We start from the raw sequence: 27,264 nt of genomic DNA on the forward strand, positions 1-27,264 counted from the left end.
AACATGGAAGCCTGGATTCTCTGTACAGTGCAAAGAGGCAGCTCTCAGGAAGAGCAGGCCACTCTCTTTGAGGTCTTTCATGCAAGGCCAGGCTTTTAAAGTGTGGTGAGACCCAGCCCTAAGAATATGACCGCACTGCTCTGTGCTAGGAAGAGGACTTAGTCTGATGGGCTCTACCCAGTTCGAAGGAAGACAATTTCTGAATTCTGCTTTCATTGACTCCCCTCGATGGTGTAACCTTGTCTCTGCCTTCACCTGGAGTCCCTGCAGGACAGCAAAGCCGGGGAGCAGGGTGGGAAGGTTGGTTGGTCTTGAACAAAGGGCATCCTCTCTGGCAGCATGCACAGCCTGGGACAGCCACCAATTAACACAACTAGGCATCTGGTGAGCCAGCTGTTGGCTCAGTGGAGATGATTCTTGAGGTGCTGGAAACTGCAGCACTCTGCACTTGCAGCCTTGTAGTGAAGACTTAATTTCACACCCATCAGCAGGGGCGTCCTAAGGACCAGCACTGTCTCCATAACTGCCTGCAGGCTGTCTTTGACTACGACACTGCTGACATTCAAACTCATTTTTCTTACAAGATGTATTTCTTCGTCCACTTTCCTCTTTCAATGTGGCATCAACAGCCACCTTCTCTCCAAGTTTGAGAGTTCATCCATCTTTGACTCTTCCTTTTGCTTTATTGTTCTTAATCACACATTGATTACACATTTTACTATCAAGTGAAAAGGAAATCTCATCCTTGATCTCCCAGAGGCTGATTTCCTTAATTCCAAAATCTTTTTCCTCAAGCCTACTTTTATAATTTTTTAGTGTAACACCTCCCACATATCTTTTCAGTAGAACCCATGGTAATCATACTAGTCCAGCAGAGAACAGCAAGGTCTCAGGAATAGCTCTGTCTTTGCTAGATGTGTGAAGTCAGAACCCTTAGATCTCTAAGCCTTAGCTCTTCATTTAAGAGTGCAAAGTGGAAAACACATACCTATATCATAGAACTGTTTCGAAGTTTAAGTTAAATGAAACCAGTTCCAGGAACATATTAAATAGTCAATTCATTCATTTAGTCACTCAAAACTATTTATGGTGACCCATAGTATGTTGAACAATGTTCACCTCAAATACACATCTAGAATGAACACAGAATGTGACCAAAATGGGCTCCTCTATTGTTTTAAGTCACTGAATTTTGGTAATTTGCTATGATTGTTCTGGGAAATGAATACAGACTCATATCATGTGACAGGCTGTTCTAGGTGTTAGAAGGAAATGGTGCCAAGCAAATAAACAAAAAAGTAAGTTGCTGCTCTTGGCTACTTAAACAGTTATATTACTATTATTACTGTTGCTGATCTAATGGCTCTTCATAATACCTATAAGGACAAGTTCCAAATTTCTGCTTACTTAAGTCAACAAACTTCAGTTTCTTCATCTGTAAAATAGAAACATTTGTACCTATGGGATAGAATTAGAGCCTATAAGTAAGGTCATCTGTGGCTCACCATAATGTATGGACCTGTTATCTACTATTCTTTTCCTATCTTCCTATTTCCCTCCTTCCTTCCTTCCTGTGATAGGGATTGAACCTAGGGTCTTGCTTATGCTAAGCATGTGCTCCAACAGTGAACTACACCTCAAACCCTATTTTTCATTATTCTTGAAAGCAGGAGTTAGCACATTTAAAAAATTTAAAAATTTTTATTAGTCTATATTTGTAGTACATAATGATCACATTCAACAATGGGGAGTTAGTATATGTACATAAGACATCTTAATTCTTTTTCTTCCCCTCCCTCCACCTCACTTTTTAAAAAGATAGCAAATATATTAGTCTTTGAGGGCCACCGGTCCCTGTAGAATATTTTATTGGTACATTTTTTTTTTATTGAGTTTATTGGTACATTTAGGGATACAGTACAGTTACATTCATTGTTGGGATCATGTACCTTTACATGGCAAGTCTTGATTCTCATTTTTTTCCCCTTACCTCTGCCCTCCCTTCACCCCCTCCTCCCCTCCCCATTCCTGTAGCATATTTTAGTTTGTTTGTACATTAACACATTCTGGCTAGCTTGAACCACTGATGGTGCATGCATGACTGTCCTGTTGGGTGGCATGGGACAGTCATGCATGCACCACTGGTGGTACCAGCTGCCTAACGGGACAGTCATGCATGTATGGCCCCATCATGAACATGTTAATCTTCTAAAAATGTAAAAGCAGTCCGTACTTTACCAGGCTTACCAAATCCATCTACTATGGTTCATCCTGAAGGTGCTACCAACATAGGAAGACAAGAGACTGACTCAAAATAGCACATAATGCAAAGTTCAAAGAAACCAGCTGAGAGGTCAGTTCTGAAAACACTGTCCAGGCAGTAAATGCTGCAAGAGGAGGAGAAGAGTAAGATCAATGCAGGCTTCAACAGACACAGAAGCCTCACGGCAGGGGTAGAAAATGAGTTAGGTCTTTAGAGAAGCTGGGTTAGTGAAGAAAGAAGGAAAAAATTCTTGGAGCAGAATACATTTTATGTGTATATAGGTTTATATATGCATGTGTACATTTATACATAAATATATTATTACCCTCTTCTCAAGGCAGCACAGGGATTAAAAGGCTCAGGATTCTCAAGGAATAGGGGATTTGAAGTGTTAAAACTTTTGCTTATCATTTCCTAAGGTGAATCAGATGTAAAACAGACCAAGCCCATGTGGTTTTGGTTAGCAGTCTTCATACTGCACTTCAATCACAGCCAGGAGTGACAGTGATTCATAAAGAAAATTGTTCCAAGTGAGGCAGATTTTAATGCTGAGTGCAAAGAGGTTTTCTGCCTTTTCTATTTAGTTAGCAGAAACCTAATTTTAATGGACTTACTCATAGAAATATAAGAAGTTCTTCCAGAAGATGGTAAGAGACACGACCTGTTTATACATCTAACAGTGTCACATCCAATAGGACCAAGCTGATGAATGTGTTTAGGAGAGGGCCAGGAAGGATAAAAGATAGGTGAAACAGGAGTCCTTCAACTGTGTTCCAATATATTGTTTAAGCATTAACTGTATTCCGCCTCACCATTAAACACCATTAGCTCTTATCCCTTCTTTCCAATTACCTATGTGGAGACTTTTTTTTTTTAACATTCTCCCCTTGTTTCTGACCACAGCTGCTTATTAGAAGACTCTATCTGTGGGCAAGGTGTTCAAGGTCAAGGCCCTGAGATCTGTACCCAGTCCTCGATTCATCTCACTAGCTAGAACAAGCTCTGGAAAGTTTGTGTACCAAGCATGTCCTTGAGTGCCGTTGTGAGTACATTCCTGAAGCTACTAAAGATAAAGATATTTACTCTTAACTTCTTTCCTTAACTTATATGTCAACTTGAAACTACAGATTGGTGGCTAGTAGTAACAATCTGTGGGCTCCAAATGCAAATGTCAAGGGAGGTCATCTTTGTTGGTATTTTGCTTGAGCAGTGTCTGAAAGAAGGTGGTGTTGTGTGAAGTCCCTATGGACAGTCTCATCCATTCAAAAAGGTGAACTCTGTGAAAATGCCTGAGAAAGCCTTGAGGATCAGAGAAGTATTCTTTCTAAAGGCTTTAATTCTGTTTTCCCAATTTCAGCCAAGCACGAAACCCTGGGATCCCTATCTACCCACCCTCCCTACATTCTTTTCTTGTCCTTTCATTTTTCTTCTTCCTTGTTCTTTGATCCACCTTTGTTCCAAAGTGGTGGGTGGAGGAGGTTGTCTCTGTGTGTGTGTGTGTGAGAGAGAGAGAGAGAGAGAGAGAGGGAGAGAAAGGAAGAGGCATAGGTGATAGCAAATGGAATTTCCTACTTTTTAATTCAGTGTAAATTTAAATGTTGGAAACTCTCAATCCTAGAAATAAGTTTTTAGAGATTTAGGAAGAGAATAAAACTGCTTTCTCAATCCTAGAAATAAGTTTTTAGAGATTTAGGAAGAGAATGGAAAACTGCTTTATATAAAATATTTTTTGCTAATCAGCATTCCACCACACTCTTTGAAATAGGAGGCTTTGTTGTAATTATTTACTCATTTGATAAACATGTATTTTGTTGAAGCTATTGTTTTCTGTACTGAGATAAGGATAAATAATCTGTATTGTTAAAGGGCTAACAATGGAAGTGGTGAACATATCACCACTGAGTGTGGGATGGGAAGGGAGTATAGAAGGCCCCAGGAGTACTTAGCAATCTCCACAATATGTGGGTTGGGGAAAAGCGATGAGAGAGAAGCTAGAGAATATTTCCTGTGAAAGGAACTAAGTAGAGTTTTAAAGAATAAGGAGAAAGTGTGAACTTGACCAAATGAGTGTTACCGGGAAGACTTGTAATGAGCAGATCAAGCAGTAGGTTCTTGAAGGTCAGGGCTGTGAGGGAGGCTGATCAATTGTGGGAGCTACAAGAGTGACAGTATGAGGGTGAGGCAGGTGGCAGTGGTGTCTATGAGCCACCTTGTTTGTTCTTGGCGACAGAAACATCTGTGCACATCTCTTCCTGGTTTTTGTTCAGTGGGAAAACCTGCTTCAGTGGTAACTTGACATTGGATTGGTGGGGTACCTTATACTCCAGAAACTGGAAACACTACAAATCAGGGGTTGTAGCCTCTTCCAGAGTTAACGTTTACCAGCATACCAGTGGGTGCGAAGGAGGACAGGGATAAGCAGGGCCAAGGTAAGAAAGATCTTACACCATACTAAGGAATGTAGCTTTTACTCTGGGGAGCCCTCAAACTATTTTAAGGGATGCAGTTCTACAATTTCGTTTTAATTTTTGGGGTGGAACCAGGGATTGAATTTCGAACCTTGCGCTTGCAAGGCAGGCATCGACACCACTGAGCTAAATCTCCAGCAAATGGGTTTGCTTTTAAGAAAGCTTACTTACTCCAGCAGCACTGGAGACAAAGAGCTTGGGTGGAGGACAGAGCCAGAGTGATTTAATCTTACCTTCTTGGCATCATTTTTAATGCATTAAAAAAACAAATACCCTGTCAGGAACAATAATATCCAATTTTCTGTTTCTGCTTTGTGTTAATATAGAAGAAAAGAAAAAGTAAAGATTTTAAAACTTTGTTTTTACTGTGACTGAAACTAGGTTTTATTCTGAAGAAGGAGTAACAATTAAATTGCTCTAATGAAGAAGTCTGACAATGATTTCTTGGAAATATTAAACTTCATTAAACAGACGTGGCTGGTTGCACTCACACCAGCATCTAGATAAGGTGCTTGGGAAAGTCTTAACTAAGGCTTAGGCAAAGAATGTCAACACGGGTTAATGAATGAGAGAGGTTGTGTAAACTATTACTTAATCCCAACTGAGGGTTTCCTGAGCCACTGGGGAACTGGATTGGGACTGATAGACAAGGGTAAGGTTAGAAGGAAACAGAGCATTAAACAAACAATAGTTCAGTGTAATTTGTGATTTGCCCATAGTTCAGAGTATAAAATGAAAGCCTGGCTAATAGCAAGAAAGGTAAAATGAAGCTATGCTATCACTGTTGTTAAAAAATTGCCCGTCTAGTGCTGGAACAAAGATTTTATTATATATTTGCAGAAAAAAATATAAGAATTTACTGTTTGTTAACTAGTTCTTGAAAGTCCAATATAAAGATCATTAAGTAAGGCTCTAGGAGTTGTTATAACAGCTGGTTCCAAGGGCTAAGGGAATGCAAGGAAAGCTCCAATACTGAAATAAGATTTATTTTTGAAAATTTAGGTGTTCATTTTCCAAATAGTAAATAATCCTTCTCTTTTCATGAGTTCATCTGAATTCAACTGGATTGTTATCACAAGGGTTGTAAGATACCTCACAGCATGTAGTTTATACCGTGATAACACTAGACCTCCATGATAAATTGGAGGTTTTTGTTTGTTTTTAAATGAACTTTGCTTTGTTAGGTGTGGTGAAGCCCTGAAATACATTTTTTTCCATGACTATAAATGCACTTTACATAATGATCTCTAAATTTGCAATACTGAGGCAGATGCATTTTCCTGTGCAGAATCTACTAAACATAGGAGGGGTTAGGAGAAGATGCATGGGGACAATTATAGCACCATCACATCACATACCCAGCCTAAAAGTATATAAGAGATGCTCAGATTTTTAAAAACATTTGATTCTAAAAACTGTAAAGGTAGAACATATCAAAATTACTGTTATAATTTATCATAATTTTGTAAAGCAGACATATATTTTAGTTCTCTGTGTATACTCTGACTCTGCAATAATAATTACAAATTTTACATAGTATTGTTAAACTACCAGTTATATGTTAATCCTCATTTTGTGACTATTAACTGCTATTCTCAATATTGGGCCAATAACAGAATTGACCTTGCATGTTATGTTCCCAACTCTACTTGGAGTCAGACTTTTCAAGTAACTCTTCTGAAAACAAGAGTGAGTTTAGCTGAGAGTAAAAAGCACGGTACTGCTCGGTTTTTTTTTTTCCATATTTGTTCTAAATAGGCTCAATTTAATTGGTGTTTTTCCAACTAGAAATATTTCTCAATTACTTTTACTAATACATTTACTGATTCTTGTTTACCATGATGTTGGAGCCACAATAAATTCAAATTTAATGACTCATCAGGTATCTTATATCCTATTATACATTCCTCTTCCCTTAATTCAACTCATTAAGCTTGGGATCAGCTAATTTGACCTCATATTCACCTCTATTATTGCACCTTAGAATATTTTCAGGGTCTTGAACCTTCTCATATAATTGAAAATATGTAGAAAAAGTCTCACGTTCCTATTGTCTTCCCTAAAGTTTTGAATGCCTCCTCCACACACTGTACTCTTATAAACAATCCGTTACACTCAGGATTCTGGTCACTTTACTGGAAAATAAATAGTCCTCAGACTGTAATTATAACCCTGAGGAAGGGGCAAGCCAGTGACCTCTCCGACTTGTAGGCACAGGAGTAGGCTCTGAAGATTAAATGGCTCCTTTTCCTTTGCCAAACACTACTTTTTCCTTGGTCAAATGAAAGTGAACAAAATGAACACAGAAGAGGTGAATGCTTCTTTGGATTCATCACACATATTTTTATGCCTACATCTCAAATCTTCATAGTTTGTGGAGATAAAAAAATGTTCTTAATTTATAAGAATATTCTCAAATTTTACCAAGAACTTTTATTCTCAGTGATTGAGACAATTTGTTTTCTATGTAAACAGGCAGATTTATTTTGGAGGACAACTTTTTTTATCAAATAAAATTGACACTATTTTTTGTCTACGATCTACAAAGTATGTGCTTATGTACTGAGAATGTACTTATATATGTATATGAACATGACTCACACGAAAGAGAAAGGCAAAATGTGTGGCAGCTACAGATGAAGGAACTTTTCTATAAATTACAACAGTATGAAGCTGGCACTTTGCTTGGAGCACACTCTTGTATATTCAGCAGTGCTCATGAGACCCTCGTGAGTCCCTCGAACACCCGTCTGTCATCTGACCTCTGAACCACATGACTCTCATAAGAAGGGAATGGACTAAAACTGGATGCAATTGTGCAGAGCACACTATGCAGATGAGGAGAGACAATGTGAATTGAAACCACCTCAGCATTACACTCACTTGAATTCTATTAACCTTTATACTGTGTATAGATTCAAAAGGGCTTATTTTACATGTTCTCAGATTTGTATGATTCTTTGTCATAGGATTCATGGGTAATGGGACAATCCCCTCCATACCCAAGAGAAACAGAGTCTTCTGACAAATAGGGTCACGCTGTTGATGCAGAAGAAAACAGAAGGAGACAAAGAAGAAATAACTTGGCCTAATAGAAGAAATATCTATTTTTACAGGACCCGATTAAGGTGACAGGCTATCAGAAATAGTGAATGTGAGCATGACCTACATTATGTTCATTTCTAGAAACTACACATTATCTTCTTAATACTAGCAATCAATTAAAAGCAACAAATTAAAAATTGAAGACAAGCTATGTTCAGACACACTGGCAACCTTTAAAAACAGAAAATGTTAAAAAAATTAAATTCTCCAGCATAATACTTCTTGTGATTTCTAAAAAGTGATATATATATAAAACTTGGGACCTTGTGCTTGCAAGGCAGGTGGCGGCACCACTGAGCTAAATCCCCAGCCTTAAAATAGTATATTTTAATGGCCACAATCCACTTAAAAAAGCTAAAGTTAAATGCAGCAGCTAGTATTAAGACGCAAAAGCTACAGAATTAGTAATGCTTTTGGTGTATTAAATATTTGCTACATATTTACCCATGTACTAAAGCCATACTGCTTTTCCAAAGAACTTTAAGCTTCATATAAAAGTTATTTTTCATCTCAAGGCGGCCTTTTTGTGACTAAATTACCAAATTTAGAAATCCCTTCCAATTGTATCCACAGATGTTTCTTTCCCTCATAGCATAGTTTGTAAATTATCATGACGTTCTGTTATTGGTGTGACTAATATATCGTTACTTCCACTAGTCTACCTGCTATATGCAGACAGTTAGTTCATCACTGTAATACCAGCAGGGTGAGGCACTCAATACACAGCTTCTGGATTTCTTGGTGAATCTTTGTTGCATAAATAAATAAATCCCGTCTCTTGCTGAAAACAATGATTACAAGTATTTGGCCATTTTACACACAAAATAAGATAACTAGGCTTCTAGCACTTAGCTTAAACTAATAAGATGGAAGAACAAGCTCATAAATGTGATTAGCTTAAAATAAATGGAAAATATTGCACATTTTATTGTCAAGATAATCTTTAGAGATATTCATTTTTGCTATTGACTGCCACTGCATTAGTGCTTGTAATCTGCTTAGTGCATTAGCACTAAATACTATTGATTTACTCAGAGCTAACAGAACAATTTAATCTTTGCATTTTCACAATTTCCTGAGCACCATTTTACCTATAGTTTAGTCCGTAGGCTATTGGCTAGATGACAAGTGTTAATGTGATACTTTAAATTTTAAAATGTCATTAGGAAATTTAATATACAGATTTACACTTTTTTGGTAGACACATTCTTGCTAATCATTAATAATAATCTATGTATTTAGAGATGACATCTCAGCAAATTTAGTTTTCATAAAATTGACTCTAGAAAAGAGTATTTTACAAATCAAAACAGACATTAATTCATCGCTTTTACCTAGGCCACAGTTTGAGGCATCAACTACCATTTTAATATTCTGTGATTGAAGAACATTCTGGTGATTTACCCAAATAAGACACCCGAAGTTGGACATTTAGTCTGAACTCACAGTGTAATATTTTGATTTTTAGTTATACTATTTATAAGCCATTTTCTCCCATGTGTGAACATCAAGAATAGTCAAAACAATCTCTATCGTAAATTATCATGCATTTTAGAGATTTTTCTTCCCTTCTGTTGGGCTAGAGAATGTTTCTGAAGTATCAGTGCACACTTCATGTGCCCCAACGTTACCCTGGTCAGGCCCGAAGTATCATAAGCGGAGTCCTTAATGCACAGCCTGGCTTTTAGAATAGGAAACCAACACTGCTCAGCCAGTCATTCATATGCAAATGAACATGCCCGGAACATTTTAGTTAGAAAAAAATATATAATTAGCAGACTGGAATGTATCCAGGAACCTAGAATCACCACATTCACTATTTAAAAAACAAAAGCAAAGGAGTTTTCATGACTTCAAGAGTAGTTGCGCCTATAGGTTCATTTCCCTGACAAAGGAGCACTTTACAGGTCTCTTTGAACACTGGCGATATGAGTTATGGCACATATCTGGGCACTTAGTCATCTTGGGCTATTACGCACTGCCTGAGTACCCGTGCCAGCTCATGAACCAGCAACGGCTAAAATTCCTAGTGAGTCTTCTATCCAAATTCTGACAGAACCCCATTTTTCTCCTTAGTGTGAGGAGAAAAGAATACAAGGTGGATGGCTGCTGATAAGACAGAAGTCTGAAGTAAGGGTGTAACGCCCAAAGTTTGAAATATTATGATGAGTAAAAAATTCATTATTACTCAAGCAGGTAAATATTCTTATCAGGATGCAGAATTGTACATGCTTCCAGAAATCTCTAATGATGGAGCAGGGCAAAGAAAATATGTATCAGTGCGATGGCTCAAAATTTTATCAATATTTGGGCTTTTCAACAGTCAACTTTAGGATATATTTCTTCTTTCAAGAACGTCTTGATTGTTTGCTACATCAGTTTTACCAAATGGGTCTCCATGTAGAAATCAATGGCTTAAATAAAACACAGGTTGTACCACCTACTTTAAAGAAACACTAAGAAGAATAAAGATTCTAAAGTGCAACTGGCACGTTAACTTAATCATCCACACAAGTGAGAGACAGTGTCCATCACGTCAATCAGTGTAATCCACAGGTAAAGCCTACTTTTATTTTTGGTAAAATTCTGGCTTAACTCTGTTCTCTTGCTTTTAGTTTATAAAAACATGTGTCTTTGTCTCATCACCTTTCCTGGAGTGAATTCGTGAGTGAACCATGTAATAATTTAAGGAGGGTGTCAGCAGAAGGAAGGGATAAAGGTAATCGCTACTAATGATTCATTGTGTAATGTGTTTCCCAACATTCCTAGGGTGTGCTCAGTGATCTCAAAGAGTGTTACAAAATCCTGGAAATAAACTACTGTGATTTTGTATTTTTCTTAACAAAGTAATGCAATATGCCACTTTTCCTGAGATGGCTAGCATGGAGAATTCAAATATGTAAGTTAGGAAGCAGAAACTCCCTGATCCTGCAAGAGAATACAGAAGGAAAAGGAATCAAATGAAAATAAATTTCTTAGATTTACTTTGTAAATTATATTGTATCCTTATACCTCAGGGACTTTCTTGCAAAATTTTTCTTTGGTAGCAATTACATCTGGCATATAGCCAAGATATTTAGTGTTTACATTTAGAAGACTGTCTAGTATCAAGAATGAAGAATCCTCCTTTCATATAGAATAACATTCTCTCATTTCTGAGCACAGAAAGCAAAGCAAAAAAAAAAACCTTTGTAATCTGATTTCACATTTTTCATCCTTAATATAAAATACATTCTCTTGAGAGTGCTAGATTGTTTAAATAAGGGATGCCAAACCAGTATGATTACATGGATGCTATTTGTAACACTGATTCCACATTCACAGTTCAAACGGTGCAGGGCATTATAGACATATGGCCTATAAAGAGTTATAAATCTTTGTTTATTTTATTAAATATTATAAGACATGCCCTGAGGATGACAAATCAATAATGGTTCTGTGGTTTCCTGATGGAAGGCTGCAATTATTTTCTTCCATTACAACTTAAATGTAACTCAATTTTATTCATCTATCATCTTTATAATAGTAATAAAGAAACATCACTGTATGTTTATTTTTCTACATATTCCTATTATTCCTTGTTTGCATCTTGTTTTGATTTTTGTTCTCAGTGAAAATTGTTCCAATCATTTTGGTTTTTTCCTTTGATGGCTCTGAACCCTTTAACTTTGGCAGTGTGAAACAGAGATGGAACACTACTACCTCAAAGCTTCCTTTATTTTGGGAAGCAGTTGGCTACTCTTTGAATTTGAGTATAAATGATATTTAAAAACAAAGAAGCTTGATACAAACAACCTATGAGGTTGAATTTTTCTAAAGCGGCATTCCCCCAATTTTTTTTTTTTTTTTTGGTACCAGGGATTGAATTCGGACCTTGTGATTGTGAGGAACGTGGTGCCACCACTAAGCTAAATCCCTGGCTCCCAAATTCTTAATGCAAAATATGATTTATAGTACATAAACATAATGCAGTTAGGATTTTAACTTGTGAAAAAAGCAGAACTTAATGCCTTCTATCAGACTACAGTACAATTTTGATGCAATTGTCTTTCTCTCTACCCTCTGCCCCCTTAAACACCACCAATCCTTACTCCATCATTTAAAAAAAATATTAAATCTTAAAAAGGCATTAATAAATTCTGCTTTATGGAGGTAGGTCACTCATAACAGGTAGAGAGGAAAGCAAAAGACCCTTATGACCAACAGAACCAGAATATTACTCTTTCATAAATGAATCCAATCATTTAAATTTACCATTCTTTACACAAGTAGTCTTTATAATAGTAGCTGATATTCATTATGTGCCAAGAACTAAGTTGGGACTTTTTAGAGCTATTATTGCACTTGTGCATAGTTCTGTATGAAAGCAGATGAGTTCTGCAAGTGTAAATAATGTTTTCATGCCCATCCTGGTAAAAAAAAAAATGGTGGGGTGCAGACTTGAGCCCAGATCTCTGACTTTAGTCTTCTTTCATTAGGCATGCTGATTCCCAAAGCACTAAATTTATGGTCATCTTTTTGTGCTAGGTACTTTATATAAATTATGCTAAATTTTCACAAAACCCTGTGAAATAATTCTTGTTCTCTGCATGTTAAACATGAGACCTTGCCTCTGAGCGGTTGAATAATGCTGCAGGATTCAGAATGCTGATAGGAGCAAAGCCAAAGCCGGCACCCAGGTGTGTCTGGCACCAAATGTCATGATTTTCCCCTTCAACTGATCCATCATTGGCCGTTCAGATGAACAAAATATTGATGAAAATGTTAGCTACAAATTTACTTTCATTCGTTCAAACACTTATGTATACAGCAACAGTCTGACAATGGGACTGTAAGGAAAACATTACAATGTATTAATTGTATTTTATTTCAAGAATCCTTTTTTAACTTTAATTTAAAATTTTACAAAATGTACCATTCTACTGCTTTTAGATAATAATAGTGTAACTTAGGGAACAGAGTCTGTGGTGATTTGGGAAGTTAAACAATTCTCCTATTGATTCTCATTTTGTAGACGATTGGGCCTATGTGCTCTGATTCTATTTTTTCCTAGATATATCATATAAAAATTCCTTATATTTGTTTGTTGGATATTTCAGTGAATTGTGAGCAAATTAACTGAATTTTTAATACTGTTTATCCCCAAATAGAAGGTAAATTTTTTTTTCCTCCCCAAATTTTGGTCTTTACAAACTCTACATCTTGTGGAGCTATTTTCTCAATTATTCTATTTGAATAATAATGTACTGTGCAGGGAATATACATTAGCTTAAAACACTTCAATCAATATTAATTAGGATGTTCACTGATGAATGGGTAAAAAAGATAATAGATTAAAGACAGTAATTATTATGGGTGGTAGAATCTCAGTTTCAGTGTTGGAAGTTACTGTCAATAAATCTTTTAAGAATCATTTTCAAAAGTAACATTCTTGATTTTACATTGTGAAAATCAAGAACAAATTCTTGTACAGTGACTGACATAGCACTGGTATGCTAGGAATAGGAACTGGAGGTTTGTGATAAGTTTCTAGAAACAGCATCATGGGTGGAGACTGAGTTCCGAAGCATAGATAATTTGTGGGTGAAGGTGATGTGTTCTGGGAATTATTAGATGACTGAAAAGAGCACTCTCATGATGTCATCAACATGAGAAGATGCATGTACACAGTTATGCAGACATATTTGTGAAATGTGAGAGTAGAAAAAGCAACATCTTATATGATCATTAATAAATGTTAGGCCTGACATACCTGCTGGCCCGCTAGAACATAAAAGGCCTTCTTTCCAGGCACTCTCAGTGCCTGACCCTGGGAAAGGAACCCATCTTGCACATGGCAGGGAGCCAGAAAGCCCCTCTGTGGATATTCTCACACACTGAGGACAGGGTAGGAGCTTGCACGCAAACACACTCCACAGCATTCTGAAGCTTGTCCACAGTCCACACAAGAGTCCCTCCGAGCACGCATGAGAGATGTTACTAGCAAAACTGCAATATGTGTGTCTAGTCACCAAAACAAAAACTCAGTTCCCAAAAATTGTAAGGGTCATCTGGTATCTAAATCTGCCAAGACAAAAATGTAATCATCTTATTGCTTAGAGACTTTCTAAACAGGTTCAATCTTGTAAATCATTTTATTTTTGTGTGAAGAATGGCTCTTGTTGCCTTAATTTTAAGATAGAACTGGAAAATTACTATATGCTGATTATTGGACCACTAAGGTCTTTTTGTGGATGGGTATAAAAAAAATAATAAAAAAACAAACCTAGAGAAGTGTGTAGTCTTGCTCTCAGAAAAATTCTGATCTTTAGCAATCAAAGAAGATAAATGGGTAAATAAATAGAGTAGGTTTGAAGGCATTTGTCTTCATGGAATTTGGCCAGTGCAAAAGTTGGCTTCCCTTAGACTTTATTGGCAAGTTCCATCTTGTTTCCCACAAGAATTTTTCCAATGGAAGTGATAATGGTTTCAGGTGTGGTCAGTGCATTTTGGGCATTCCTGACAGTACACTAAAAATGTCAAAGGGGTAGGATTAAGTTCACATAGAGTTTGAGAATTTCTAGACTCGATAAGTACTTTTATATCTGGGGCTGAAATGTAAAAAATAAAATAATTAGGTAAGATGCCAATCTGTCCTGTGAAGTCTTTTTAATTAACAACAACAAATTTAAATAGCAACCATCAAGTTTTCCAGAAACCCTAAAGGAACCCCTTATAGGTTCCATTTAAATTTATTTCTGAAGCCACTTACTGGGTGCAAGAAAAGTGTTTTCTCAGAAATGCTATTATTATTATATTTCCTAATCTTGGGTTTCTAAAATCTCATTTCATTTCATTCTTTTGTATTTTCTAGTAAAGAAAATGGACAGCCTCATGAAGAAATCCATTGCTTCTTATAGAGTATGTTAGGAATATTAAATGAATACAGGAAAAATAATTTGGGATATATGTGTATATATGTTGCTGTTTTTTTTTTTGGTTCTGGGCATCAAACTCGGGTCCTTATGTTTGCGAGGCAGGCAGCAGAACCACTGAGCTAAATCCCCGGCCTGTTTATGTATGTTCTGAATGTCCCTAACCTTTGGAGGGGAAAGGAAGGAAATTTTGGTTTTACTTAGCCAAAATATGAACTGATATTCTTGGGCATATTTTCCTAAACTTCATAAAATAAGCTAAACAGAGAGAGAGAGAGAGAGAGAGAGAGAGAGAGAGAGAGAGAGTTTCTATCTAGGGAAGTATCCCAGACTTGCAACAAAAGTCAACCAAGTGCTTCTGAAATCATATGCTCTTAGTACCCTTTAGCAGAATTACATACTTTCTCTAATCAAGGATATTTAGTGTTCTTCCTGCTTACAATTATAACCTATCCTTCTTAGATTCAAAACTGCTAGGGCACATGAGACAGATATATCCAAAGTTAAATTGCCTTTAGAAAAGCTGTATTATTTGCTCAGTTATGATCGATAATAGCCATTACGTTAGGAGGCGTAGCCAGACCTACACATGCAAATTTGGTTCACTGCAAGAATGCTCAAGGCCACAATGAACTCCCAGACTGGGTCCCTCCTCCTGCACTAAGTGATGAAATGACCAGCAGGAAAAATCCTCTAGGGATAGATGGTAGATTTTACTATATTTAAATCAGAGCACAAACATTCCCTAACATTTCCTTTGAAAATATCATTTCATGTAAGTAGAAATAATCATCAATAAAAAAGTGTTACTACAGACTTGCAAATCCAAATTGTAAAATGTTTTGTTTCAGTTACTTTAACTTCTTTAGATATGATTTCATTTATCAATGAACATTCAACTTCTTTTTTTTTTCTATCTGCAGATATTTTGGATAGAGACCATTTGCCATGCACAGAAAAGCCTTTGCTAGTCTTTTCTGAACTGATACTTAATCTACTTTGTACCTTGAAGTTTGTAAGTGAAGAACCTCTGTGACTTACCCTATTAAAGCAGTGCTCATGATTTGGTCCATAGAAATGCTGGAGACATTTCACATTGTTTTTGTTGACGATCTTGTTGAAGAATTCATTGACATACTTGATAGGGAATGCACAGACGGCGGATCGATGCAATGGTTCAGCAGAATCTGGCTTGCTTTGTGCAAACACCCCATACAAAATGTCATCATTCAGACTGACTCTGATTTGCTTAGCAAGATGGGCCCCAGGCTTACCGACATACGCAGCTTGAAGGATATTAAACACTTCCTGCCTTGTGGATCTCTTTCTTCTCTTTTCCGTGAGAATACACTCCAGAGGCATTTCCATGTAAGAATGCAGTTCAGAGTCTACAGAACAGAACCTGATTATTCTTGTGTGAAAAGTCTGAGCATCTAGAGTTTCCTTTTGGACTGTCAGAAAGTAAATGAAATGGCTGCTTTCAAAGGCGTGGACATACTTAATGGGGTAAGAATCTCGGAACTCAGGTAAAACATCAATATAAGACTGGTCTGTCAAAAATTTAAAACCATCTTGTGTTTCCTTTAGCCTTCTCACCGATATTGAATGCAACGAGGGATCTGCCAGGTAAGAAGAATTTAGGGTATTGCCCACAAAGAAGTTGATGAAACGATCCTTTTCAGATAGGAGGACTTTGGCTCCCATTGGGCTCACCACACAGTCAGGACACTGGCTGGGTTCTTCATCTGCCTGCTGAGAGAACATGCAGTAAACCTCCGACTGTATGTCAGCAGGATTAGTGGGTGGAAGGATGTGTCGCTGACAGGTCCCTCGGCGGACACTTCCACAGCTAATGAGTTGGTCATCGTAGTACGTGTCAACAAGCAGAGCCATGTTGATGTTATCTTTCCAAAAGCTTCCTGATAAATTGGCTTTGCTGCTGCAGTCCTGACATGGAAGACAATCTGGGTGTTCCAGCACAGGTCCAGTCTTATACTCAGCTACCTTCTGAAGATCTTTGTCATTTAAAACGTAGAGGTAGTTAGTGGCCCCCAGGTAAATGTGATGCTTGTGTAGAACGACATGCTGTATGGGTGTTTCTGCAGTGAAGTTGGGAAGCTGATACCGCATATTCATGTTCATCTCGGACTTCACTAGGGCCTCTTTACACTCCCCATCGCTCCTCTGCACCAAGGTAAACAGGAGCACAAGGACACTAGGTGCAAGTGCAGCGGGGGCCTTCATTGTGAGCAGCTGATCTGCCAAAACATGTTCAAGGCAAGAGCAGGTCAGTCATCACTAGAAACAAACAAGAAAATACCAGAAGAGAGCAATCCCACTTAAACTCTCAGAAAGAATGTCTTCTAACTGGAATTTTTACATAGAACGAAAACAAGAAACTCTAGTTGGTAGCACATAAAGATGCATTGTGTGTTAGGACATGACTCCACATGCTTTATTTTTAGAAGTCAAGCTATGAACAATTAATTTTAGAGACCCATTATGAGATGCAAACAATGTTCTGTATTAAGGTCCATGCAGCAACAAAGTGAGACTCATTATGCAATGAAATAAGCAATACAGCTCAGTTCTGTATTAACCCCTTGCTGGTTGTTTAATGTGGTTTCCTATCTGTGGCTAATGATGAGGTTGATATTTAAACTTTCTTAGTCAAGTAAAGGAACAGTGGTTCAGATTCATTTATTCTAAGATTCACAGCAGGCATTGTTTCCTTGGGAGCATGCAGAATTACTAGGCTAAATTTAGCTTCCTTTTGGAAGAAAACAATCATAACTTCTAGAGGCAAAATGATCACATGCTGTTTATAAGATTTTGTGTGCCGAAGAAAGGTATGGTTATAATTTGGCTATTGTTAACCTATTGTTTCAGGCAGACAAATGTTTAACATAATGCCAATGGAACTTACAAACAGCAGGCTGAACATGTATAAAATAAAATATAATCTTTAGAACTAAAGGCCTAAGACTATTTCTTAGGGAAAAATGACATATTGTTCATTACCAAGTCAAAAAGCTATTTAGCGAAAAGAACATTATTTCCATTGTAAGCACATGGACAATGTTCCTACCAGGAAGCATGCTTGGATTTGTTATTCCCTTTTTAAAAACTTAAGGCTCACAAGTTCTATATATGTGAGCTCTACTTATAATAGCTATAGGCAGGATAGTATGTTGGAAAGGAGAGGCCCTCGAATGAAAGAAACTGAACAGGTATTACTTTTTTAAGAGCATCATTCTGATAGCACAAAGGGAGTCTCTACAGGCATAGTCAGCATTATGTCTGCCGAAGAACAACACGGTCTACAATGCCACAAAAGAATTCACTGAGCAACTAGTATGTGCATGGTTCTGTGCTTGCCTATGGGAAATGGGACAGGGCTCTTGCCCTTCAGTGAACCTAAAAAATAGTTAAGCAGTAATATACATAACATTGACAACTACATGTCATGGCAGTATAACTCAAGCCAAAAGCTACAAGCATTGAGGAAGGGAGAAATGGCCTGCATTTATGATAATAATTATGAGAAACAGGGACAAATTTATTATGTTGTGAGATCCAAGACAGCAAGGACAATGTTTAGCTTATCACTGTATCCCAACTACCTGGTATGGAGCCTGGAACACAGCTGGTGTTAAACAGGTATATATTGAATGAGCAGATAAAAATTAAGCAATAAGTTCAAAATCACACAACAGGTTAGTTTTGGTAATCAAAACTTGAAAACATTTTTCTGGTTTCAAAATCAGAAATACTTTATGAAAGTTCTAAGAACTGGAGGGCTTAATTAGAGGTAGCGAAAAGTCACTGAGTGGGTCTGGGTTTCATGTAACCACGGTTTTGGTTTATGAAGATTGATCTGGAGACAATGGGACTTTCAGCAGGAAGAATCTGATAATCAGCACATCAGCTCATCAGCTATTTTTAGAGTCTATAGTGAAGTAATAAAAGCAAGATTGTGACCCCAAAAACATAGAGAAGAGAGACACATCGAAGTAAGAGTTGATCCCAAATTGGGAAGGATACAAGAGAAGATAGAGGTGTAGGCAGTCATCCGGACAAAAGTGGAACAAGTTACAGAACTAGGATTGCCAGCAACAGAAAGGTTGACGATACTGGTTTTAAACATAATGAGTTAGTGGGAGAGAAGTGAATGTTTTACAACAGGGATGACTAGTAGGCTTCGCATTATTTACCAGGAAGCCAGTCTGAAATAAGTGAAGAAGGAAATTTCTGAGCAGGAAGAGCACATGTGCCAAGGAATATAAATGAGTAACGAAAAGCATTCAAGAGAAGGAAGCTAACCTGACTGGGAAAGAGGCATGAGTGATCTTAGATGAGACAGCTGTTTTGGGAAACTGGCAGGCAGAAGCAGAGTGCCAGATATTTGCCACTGTTACACTAGAAGGGGAGAAAACTGAATATTGGTGGAGAAATTTGCGACTCTAGTTGGAATAGAAATAAATTTTGCACATATCCGCTTGAAGGTGATGGTTAAAACCAAGAGTAGGTATGTTCATGGAGGGACTAGAATGAATGAGAGAAAATCCTCTCTCATTAGTAAAAGTGTCAAAGATTAAGGCAGAGACATTGAAAGGTAATATTGCACAGTGTCACAGAAGCCATCAAGTGTCTCGAGAAACAGAATGCAGTTCTTGTGAAAGCTTTGCTGATGCATGCCTATTGCAATCCTAATACCGGGAAGTCGGAGGCAGGAGGATTGCTATGAGTTGGAGGTCAGCCTGAATAACATAGTGAGTTCAAGCCCATCTGGGATATATGAGACCCTGTCTCAACAAACAACAAATAAAAACAAAAATCCCCCCCAAAAATAGTTCTAATGGATTTAATAGCAGTGTTAAACATTAAAATGCAAAGTAATATTGATGAAGAAGCAATGTTTGTAAGAAAAGAAAAGCACTAGGCAAATAACAGAGGTTAGGGAAGTTCATGTTTAAATTGTAGAAAAGACAAGTTTATTGTAGGACCGCTCTTTCTTTTCCTAACATTGATTCAGTGTCTCTAAAGACATGGTACCCTTGTCTTTAGACAAGGCTCAGAGTCACTTGGTGGAGGAATGGATTCAATAGTTATAGTGACCCATGCAGACCCAAGTATATAGCAGCACAATTCATAAAAGCTACATCTTGGAAGCGGCTCATATGACCATCAACAGATGAATGGATAAAGACAATGAGGTATTTAACATACAGTATAGTACTACTCTGCCATAAAGGAAGATAAACTTGAGTCATTTGCAGGAAAATGGGTATACCTTCAGAGCATAAAGTTAAGTAAAATAAATCCGAAGATACAAGCTTCAACAATGAAGTTTCTCTTATATGAGAAACCCAAAGTGTAAATAAAAAAATAAAATAATAGGAAACAGGGAGACAGATCTTTTTCAGGAAGGAAGGGGACCAAGAGATGGGGGAAGAGGATAAAAAAAGAATTAAAGGGAAGGGGATTTAGCTCAGTGGTACCATGTCTGCCTCACAAATGCAAGGTTCAATCCCTGGTACCAAAAAAGAATTAAGATGTGTTATGTACATGCATCAACTCCCCAAAAAGCATGTAAACATTATGTTCTGCAAACATGTACTACTAAAAAATTAACAAAAGATACAGTTATAGGAATATAGATGAGAGGTGACCAATGAGATCGGAAATCATACTAGAACCAAGCCTCTAAGGAGAATGAAATGGAAATTCCTAGCAGGCAAAGCAGTTGTACCAAGGCACAGAGGCAGTGGAGGGACATGGAGAAGAGAGTAAAAACTAGTTGACTCAAGAGAAGTGGGGAAATCAAAGGGGCATAAGAGAGAGAAAATTGTTAGAATGATATTCCAAAGGAGACAAAGAAGTATTTCCAAGTTCCTTGGAATATAAGAGAGGGTGCTCCCTCTGAGACAGCAGGAGGGGATAAGAAGTCAGATGAAAATAGGACACCAAGGGAATTCAGGACTATGACCTCAATGGTCTAAAAATAAATTAGGTACATGATCATCTGCTGGTAGATACAGAGGAAGGACTAGGGGCTTCAAGAGGAGAAAGAAGTTTAGAATAACCACAGCAGGGCACATAAACGAATATTAGCAGAAAGTGACTGAATAGATAGTTCTAAGGGCTCCTTTAATTTCTAAGGCTTCTCTAAGATACCATGTGTGGGGAATTCCCCTTTACCTTCGTGAAAGATAAAGAAGACAGTCAAGGACACAGTGATCTTCAGAGTCCAAGTAAAGGTAACAGGCTTTGAGGAAATAAGCAGGAGTAGAAAACTAAAGTTGGACCAGAGAGCAAAGTGAAGTTTTAGTAAGACAAGGAACTGAAAAACTATATACCATACATGAATAACAACAACAATAATACACCTTTAGTCCTTACCACAAGCCAGAAATTGTGCCAAGCCCTCTGATTTAGTCTTCATAAATACCCTGTAAACAAGGGAATACCATTATCCTCCTCTCCTGGATGAGCACACTTGTCAAAAGTCCCACAGTTAGAATCAGGACTCAACTCTACATCTAACAGGCAGGAATCCATTCACACTTGTAAATACATCTCTCGCCCTAAGGCAGCTCCCTGAGAGCTGAGGGGACTTGCACTGGGATAGAAGTTATGCAATCAGACCTCTGATGCTGGCCCTTCCCCATCTACCTCTGTGATTTCTGACCATTCATCTACCTATTCAACCCCAGGTCCAAATTTCTCATATGACTACTTTTCAGTATCAAAAAGGGGTCTTATCTCTAGGAACACTTTGACTGTTACAGGGCATATAATAAATGTAAGGAGTGTATTTGCTACTTTTATATATAATACTTATTGTTTTGAAATGTACTAGAAAATTTTTGTCAATAAGGAAAAAACAAGGAATAGAAAGGATTAGTGACAAAATGTTTTATCAGTCCAGAGCATACGATGTAAAGAAATTAAATGTTCTTCTCAATATGGTGACAACTGATGTATTTTCAAAATTGGGAACATTAGCCTGGCAAACAATTTATTGCTGCATTTTCTCTAGAAGATATAATAGAGATGGAATTAAAAGAACCATTGTTACTAATAGAAAGAAAAAAAATAACATTTCATTCAGTTTACATCTTAGTGATTAATATGGTACAGAATGTGAATGACTTTTCTTTTGTCCCTTCCAGGCTTTTTGAACAAGTCTTCAACATGATCGTGCTTGTTAAAAAAAATCTGAGGTACTAAACACTATAATATGTTTCAAAAGTAACTTTCATATCTTAAAGTTGATATATAAATCATTCACTGTACTAATCTCAATTAGCTAGAATCTAAGAAATGTACAAATGAGCTTTTTGTTATCCTGCTGGATGAGACAGCAAATCATAAGAAAACCAGAAGCGAGGAAGAGTTATTTTCTTCTACTTCAAGAAAAATCTTTTAGAACATACAATGGAGTTAGTACCTTAGTCTCCTACACTTTCTTTTTATTCTCTAATAGCAAACTGTGATACCATTTTTCATATTAAGAAAGCAAAGAAAGGTTAATTTCCCCATTAAAGAAAAAACAGGATTAGGCCCTATTATCAACATTTTAAATTTAAAATATAGCTTTCTATTTAAAACTGAGACAATGAGAAAACTTAATCACCTAAACACTGCATTTTCTTGACCATTCCAATTATTTAAGGCCCCTCTCTTAACAAGGGTTTGTGTGGTTCAGACCAGATCTCCAGGAAATGTCTGTGTCCTTCCTGAGGAACGGAGGGAGACCTTTTATAAGTTTTTTGCTAGGCTGGGTACTCTGATAACACTTCCAGTTAACTGAGTGACAACTGAAAAGTCAAGTTGCATATTTTGGAGCCAGGTTTCAAGGTTTGAATCTATCCTTGTATGATCGTGGGCAGCTAACTCTTGAGCCTCTATTGTCTCATTTAAGGTATAGGTGTGACTAGTGTACCTACTTCAGTTGTCATGAGAGTTATTCTGTAGATTCAATAAGATAACACATGAAAGCCATGAAGAACAATGTCTGGCACACAGTAGGTTAACAAATGTTCTCTATTATTATTGTCCATTCATCTCCTCAATAAACAATGAAGCATCCATATGGTTTAAAATGTTGAAGATACAAAGATAAACTACTTTCCAATTGTTAGAGATCTCAGAGAAGTAGGGCAGACAGGCAAGAAGACTACAGTTTAAACGCAACATGGGAAGACCTATGAAGGGAACCTTAACCAGGCCAGGGTAGTTAGGTGGATTTACCAATCAATCAATCACTTTGTTTATAATGCATTCACAGTCTTGAGGTGAAGAACTACAAAGAACCTAGTTTAGTTGAGGCAGTGAAGCTAATTAATTCTAGGACCCAAAACAAGCCACTCTGTTTGGTCTCAACTGCTTTCTAATTGATCAAATTACAACGCTGACCCAGTGGCATGCTGGTTTCCTGATACTGGCTTAAGACAATCTATTTTGCGAATGTCTTTCTAACTCACATTTCAGTAACCTCATCTTGGTAGCCTGCAATTAGCTATGGTAGGAGTATTTATACTCCAGAAATTGGCAACCACCACACATCAGAGTTGTTTTTCCTCCCCTGGAGGGAGGGCTGGTTAATACATATTTATCAGTGATTCTTGGATTGAACTAATGAACTTCAAAGTATATTCCAACTCTAACAATTTTCATCTCTGAGACTGTTTTTCACAATTATACGTTACTGTAATGTCACTGGCTTGGTACATGTTAATTTCACTTCCTCATATACGCTAGATCTAGCTGTACAAGCAATTTTAATATTTATATTGGTAGTGACTCCAGAAATACTTTCACTTTTTCTATATTTATTCCTTCAAAGTGCCTGAATCAAACTTTCAACATATAATATTTTTATTGCTTTTTTTTTCTTCCTGAAAGAGTGCTAGCCATTTCACCAACTCTGAATTCTTTACTAAATGGAACATGTAAAAATGATTCAGAGACTAATTCATTTCCTTGAAATAATGTGCATGTATCAGGTGAAACTGAATCATCCATAAAACTTTTATTTATTTCTTTTCAGTTGATAGTTAAGATAATCTTACTGACAAAACACTTCCTGGGAGTGATCATCTCAACTGCACCTTGGCCATAAAATTTTTGGTATTTAGGAGTAGTATTTCCTTTTAAAAAGACTGATTTTAGCTATAAAATTGGCTCATCCTAACCTTCAAACCAGCACCTCAATTCTTTGGGCTATTTACATACCTCTAGTTTTATCACTTAACTACCTTACACTGGTCTTTTTATTTCCCAGAAGTTTAGCAACATATTTAATTTGTCAAGTATTTCTTGAGTAGCCACCTATCAACACATTCGTCATCTTCCTCCTTCTCATCATCAACAGAAGCATGTTGCAAAGTATATTTTTGTTATATGCAAGTACTGGTTCCTCAGGAAAAACATAAAAATTGTAATGGAAGTTTTTTTTTTTTTTTTTTTTTTTTTTTTAAAGAGATGGACTTTCTAAACTTTGATCCAAGTAACTTTGCTTTAGGTATTGCTTTTCTTAGAAATCATAATAATTTATGACTGAAGAAAGTACTTTGTATTTTACAAGATAGTTACATCCTATCTCTTCTAATCATATAAGGAGAACATTATTCAATGTTTTCAGCTGATAAAAATGAGGTTTAAAGAGGATAAATATTACCTAAAATGTAGTGAACATTCAATCTAGGTCTTTCTCAGTGTTTCTAATTCTTTGAGTAAAAAGATATAATGCTTATTTGAACTGTTTCAAATTATTTGCACTTCCTGGAAATGGCATTTCTTCAAAAGGCATGGCATTTCAATGAGCACCTATGATTACCTTTACAGAAACTACTGTTTCTTCTAGGGTAACTCTTTGGAATATTCTCTCTCCTATGTACTGGAACTGTCAGTTAATTCCCTGGCTCACCTATCACCTCAGAGTAATCAGGCAAACCAGGTTGGCCTTCTCTTGACCTATACCTGGGCAGGGATGAGCACATGACCAAAGCAAGCCAATCAGAGTCTTTTGTGAGCTTTAATATAGACACTGGGAGAGAATCTCTCTGTCAGAGATTGGAAGTACTGAAGATGTTAACTTGTAATACCTTTGCCACTACAAAACTGACACAAAGGACAGGAGGGCCTGGTTTCTGATGCTACAGTGTTTGAACATTTGTATCCCAAGCTAATGGGAATCAATAACACTTCTTTTCCCATCTTTCTTTGTCATTGAAAGTTTCATAATGATTCTTTTATTCCTTGCTCCTCAAAAAGTCTTAAAGAAATTATTTCTTGTATTAAATACTATAAACTTGTGAGTTTAAACACAAGGTCTAGTGCGTAAAAACAATTTCATATAAAAGATTCAAGTAATTGGGACAAAGGTGATATCTCTATTTACTTAATAAGGATATTTTACTTTGCACTGAGGAAATATCTATTAATTAAGATTTCTGAGGTGAAATACCAGTTTTTCCTACTATATAACTCAGAAATCTTTTGCAATATTTATATAACAATCTCAAGCTTTAAAAAATATATCCAATTGAAGAGTCCAAGACATAAAAACTGGAAAATATTTCAATATTGCCTCTAAACATATAAAAAGGATTTATGATGATAGAAAATGGCCATGGGTACATAACAGGGAAAAATAAATCAAAATAGTAATGGCTAAATACTATCCCTCTTTTTTTACAACTTTTTTTCACCCCCCCCCTCAATTTCTTGGTTTCCCTTTGCAAAAGATCTATGTCCCTATGTCCTATATCTTTTACTTTGCTCTTTATATTTTGAGTTTCTCATAAAAGAGAAACCATACAATATTGAAGCTTGTGTGTCTAATTTATTTCACTTAACATTATGGTCTCAAGGTGCCTCCATTTTCTTATAAATGAGTCAAGTTTATTCTCTTTATAGCAGCGTAGGACTCCATTATGTGTAAATATTATATTTTCTTTATCCATTCATCTGTTGATGGACATCTAGACCATATTCCAAGATTTAGCTATTATGAGTCGTGCTGCCATAAACATGAATATGCAGGTGTCACTGTAATATGTCTTGAACGCTTTCAGGAAGAAACCTAGAAGGAAAATATCTGGGAAAGTGGAAATTCTAGTTTTAATTTTTTGAGGAATCTCTATACTGATTTCCATAGTGGTTACACTAATTTACATTCCAGCAATGTAAAGCACCCCACCCCAGCATTTGTTATTATTTGGTTTCTTGATGATAACCATTTCTTTCTGGAATAAGGTAGAATTTTACTGTTAATTTAAACTATAATTCTCTAATTGCCAGAGATGTTAAACATTGTTTCATGTATTTATTAGGCCAGGGTAAAAACCTAAAGAAAAATTTTAGCCCTCTGTACATTTATAATATTTTCACTAACTTTAAATGTAGGAATATAAAAACAAAGTTATAGAAAGAATAGTACAATAGGAAGTTCCTTATGCCATTTAAAATATTGTATTTACAAATACCCACTATATTACATTATATCACACAATGTTATTCAGATATTTATGAGCATCAGTTACAACCCTGTCTTTTGTGGCTATGGAGAATTTCTGCTCGTAAAGTGTGTATATAATCTACTGGTTTGAAGATGGCAAGACAAACTCTAAAATTTAATGTACAGCCTAAATTGCAAAGTAAATGAATGCACCGGACCCTTGAGAAAGTGAATTTTAAAATATTTTGCCAAACATTTGATTCTCATGCATATTTAACCCTTAACTCTTATAATCATCAAAAGAGCCTCAGTTGACTTTAAACATCTATCTCTTCTAATGCAGTCAAACACTAACCTGACAACAATTTCTAACAGCAAGTCAAGGGGACAGAAGAACTCTTTACGATTTTATTGTCGGTCCAGTTGCTCTTTTGTTTGTTTGTTTTTTATATCAGGGATTGAACTCGGGCCCTTGCGCTTGCAAGGCAGGCCACCGAACGGCTGAGCTAAATCCCCGGCCACTGGTTGCTTTTTTGTATGATCACATTTAAATGATCCAAACACCCGTGAATCAATTTTATTTTTAATATTTGCAAACTAGTTTGCTTGACAAACACTTTATAACACTCTTCTCAGAGCTCATGGAATCTTCTAGAGAAGGGGAGGGGTATAGTGGAGAGCTCTGTTCATACAAAGATTTAGATGGGATATGCACCTGGACCCTACTATTTTTGCACTTTCTGAGTCTGGGGCTCACTTTGGTCCATACCTTGTGGGTTGGCTCTGAGGGTTAGAGATAAATTATGAAAGATACTGGCATCCAATTATGCAGCATAGTGTCATTCAGTAAACATAGCTACTATGTTTATTATCCTAAATTTTGTTTTAGCCAGTTTTTACCTGTCCTCAACAAAAATGAGGACATTGCCCAGGGCATGAATGAGACCACTCCGAATACCTGGTGACTGTGTCATCACTATACTACTCTTATTTACAGTTTAAATGGTGTTTTATTTTCCCACCATTTGGCCATCTTGTGGTTTTTCT

At 36.7% G+C, this 27,264-nt stretch overlaps 1 protein-coding gene across 4 annotated transcripts in view; it reads right to left on the minus strand.

Annotated features, from left to right (window-relative positions):
• The window catches only part of Met (MET proto-oncogene, receptor tyrosine kinase), a 107,649-nt gene that overhangs the window by 62,639 nt on the left and 17,746 nt on the right, over positions 1 to 27,264 (minus strand). For 2 of the 4 annotated variants that reach the window (XM_010621879.1, XM_010621880.3), the window contains exons 2-3: positions 21,153 to 21,202; positions 15,792 to 17,008 (exon numbers count right to left, since the gene is read on the minus strand). In XM_010621879.1, coding sequence (XP_010620181.1) covers positions 15,792 to 17,008; positions 21,153 to 21,195 — 1,260 coding nt within the window. In that variant the 5' untranslated portion in view covers positions 21,196 to 21,202. The remainder of the gene's footprint in view (positions 1 to 15,791; positions 17,009 to 21,152; positions 21,203 to 27,264) is intronic. The other 2 variants (XM_010621881.1, XM_010621882.2) reach the window with 1 other exon arrangement.

Source organism: Fukomys damarensis, unplaced genomic scaffold, assembly GCF_012274545.1.
Source record: "Fukomys damarensis isolate Sample0158 unplaced genomic scaffold, DMR_v1.0_HiC HiC_scaffold_4, whole genome shotgun sequence".
NCBI classification, from domain to species: domain Eukaryota; kingdom Metazoa; phylum Chordata; class Mammalia; order Rodentia; family Bathyergidae; genus Fukomys; species Fukomys damarensis.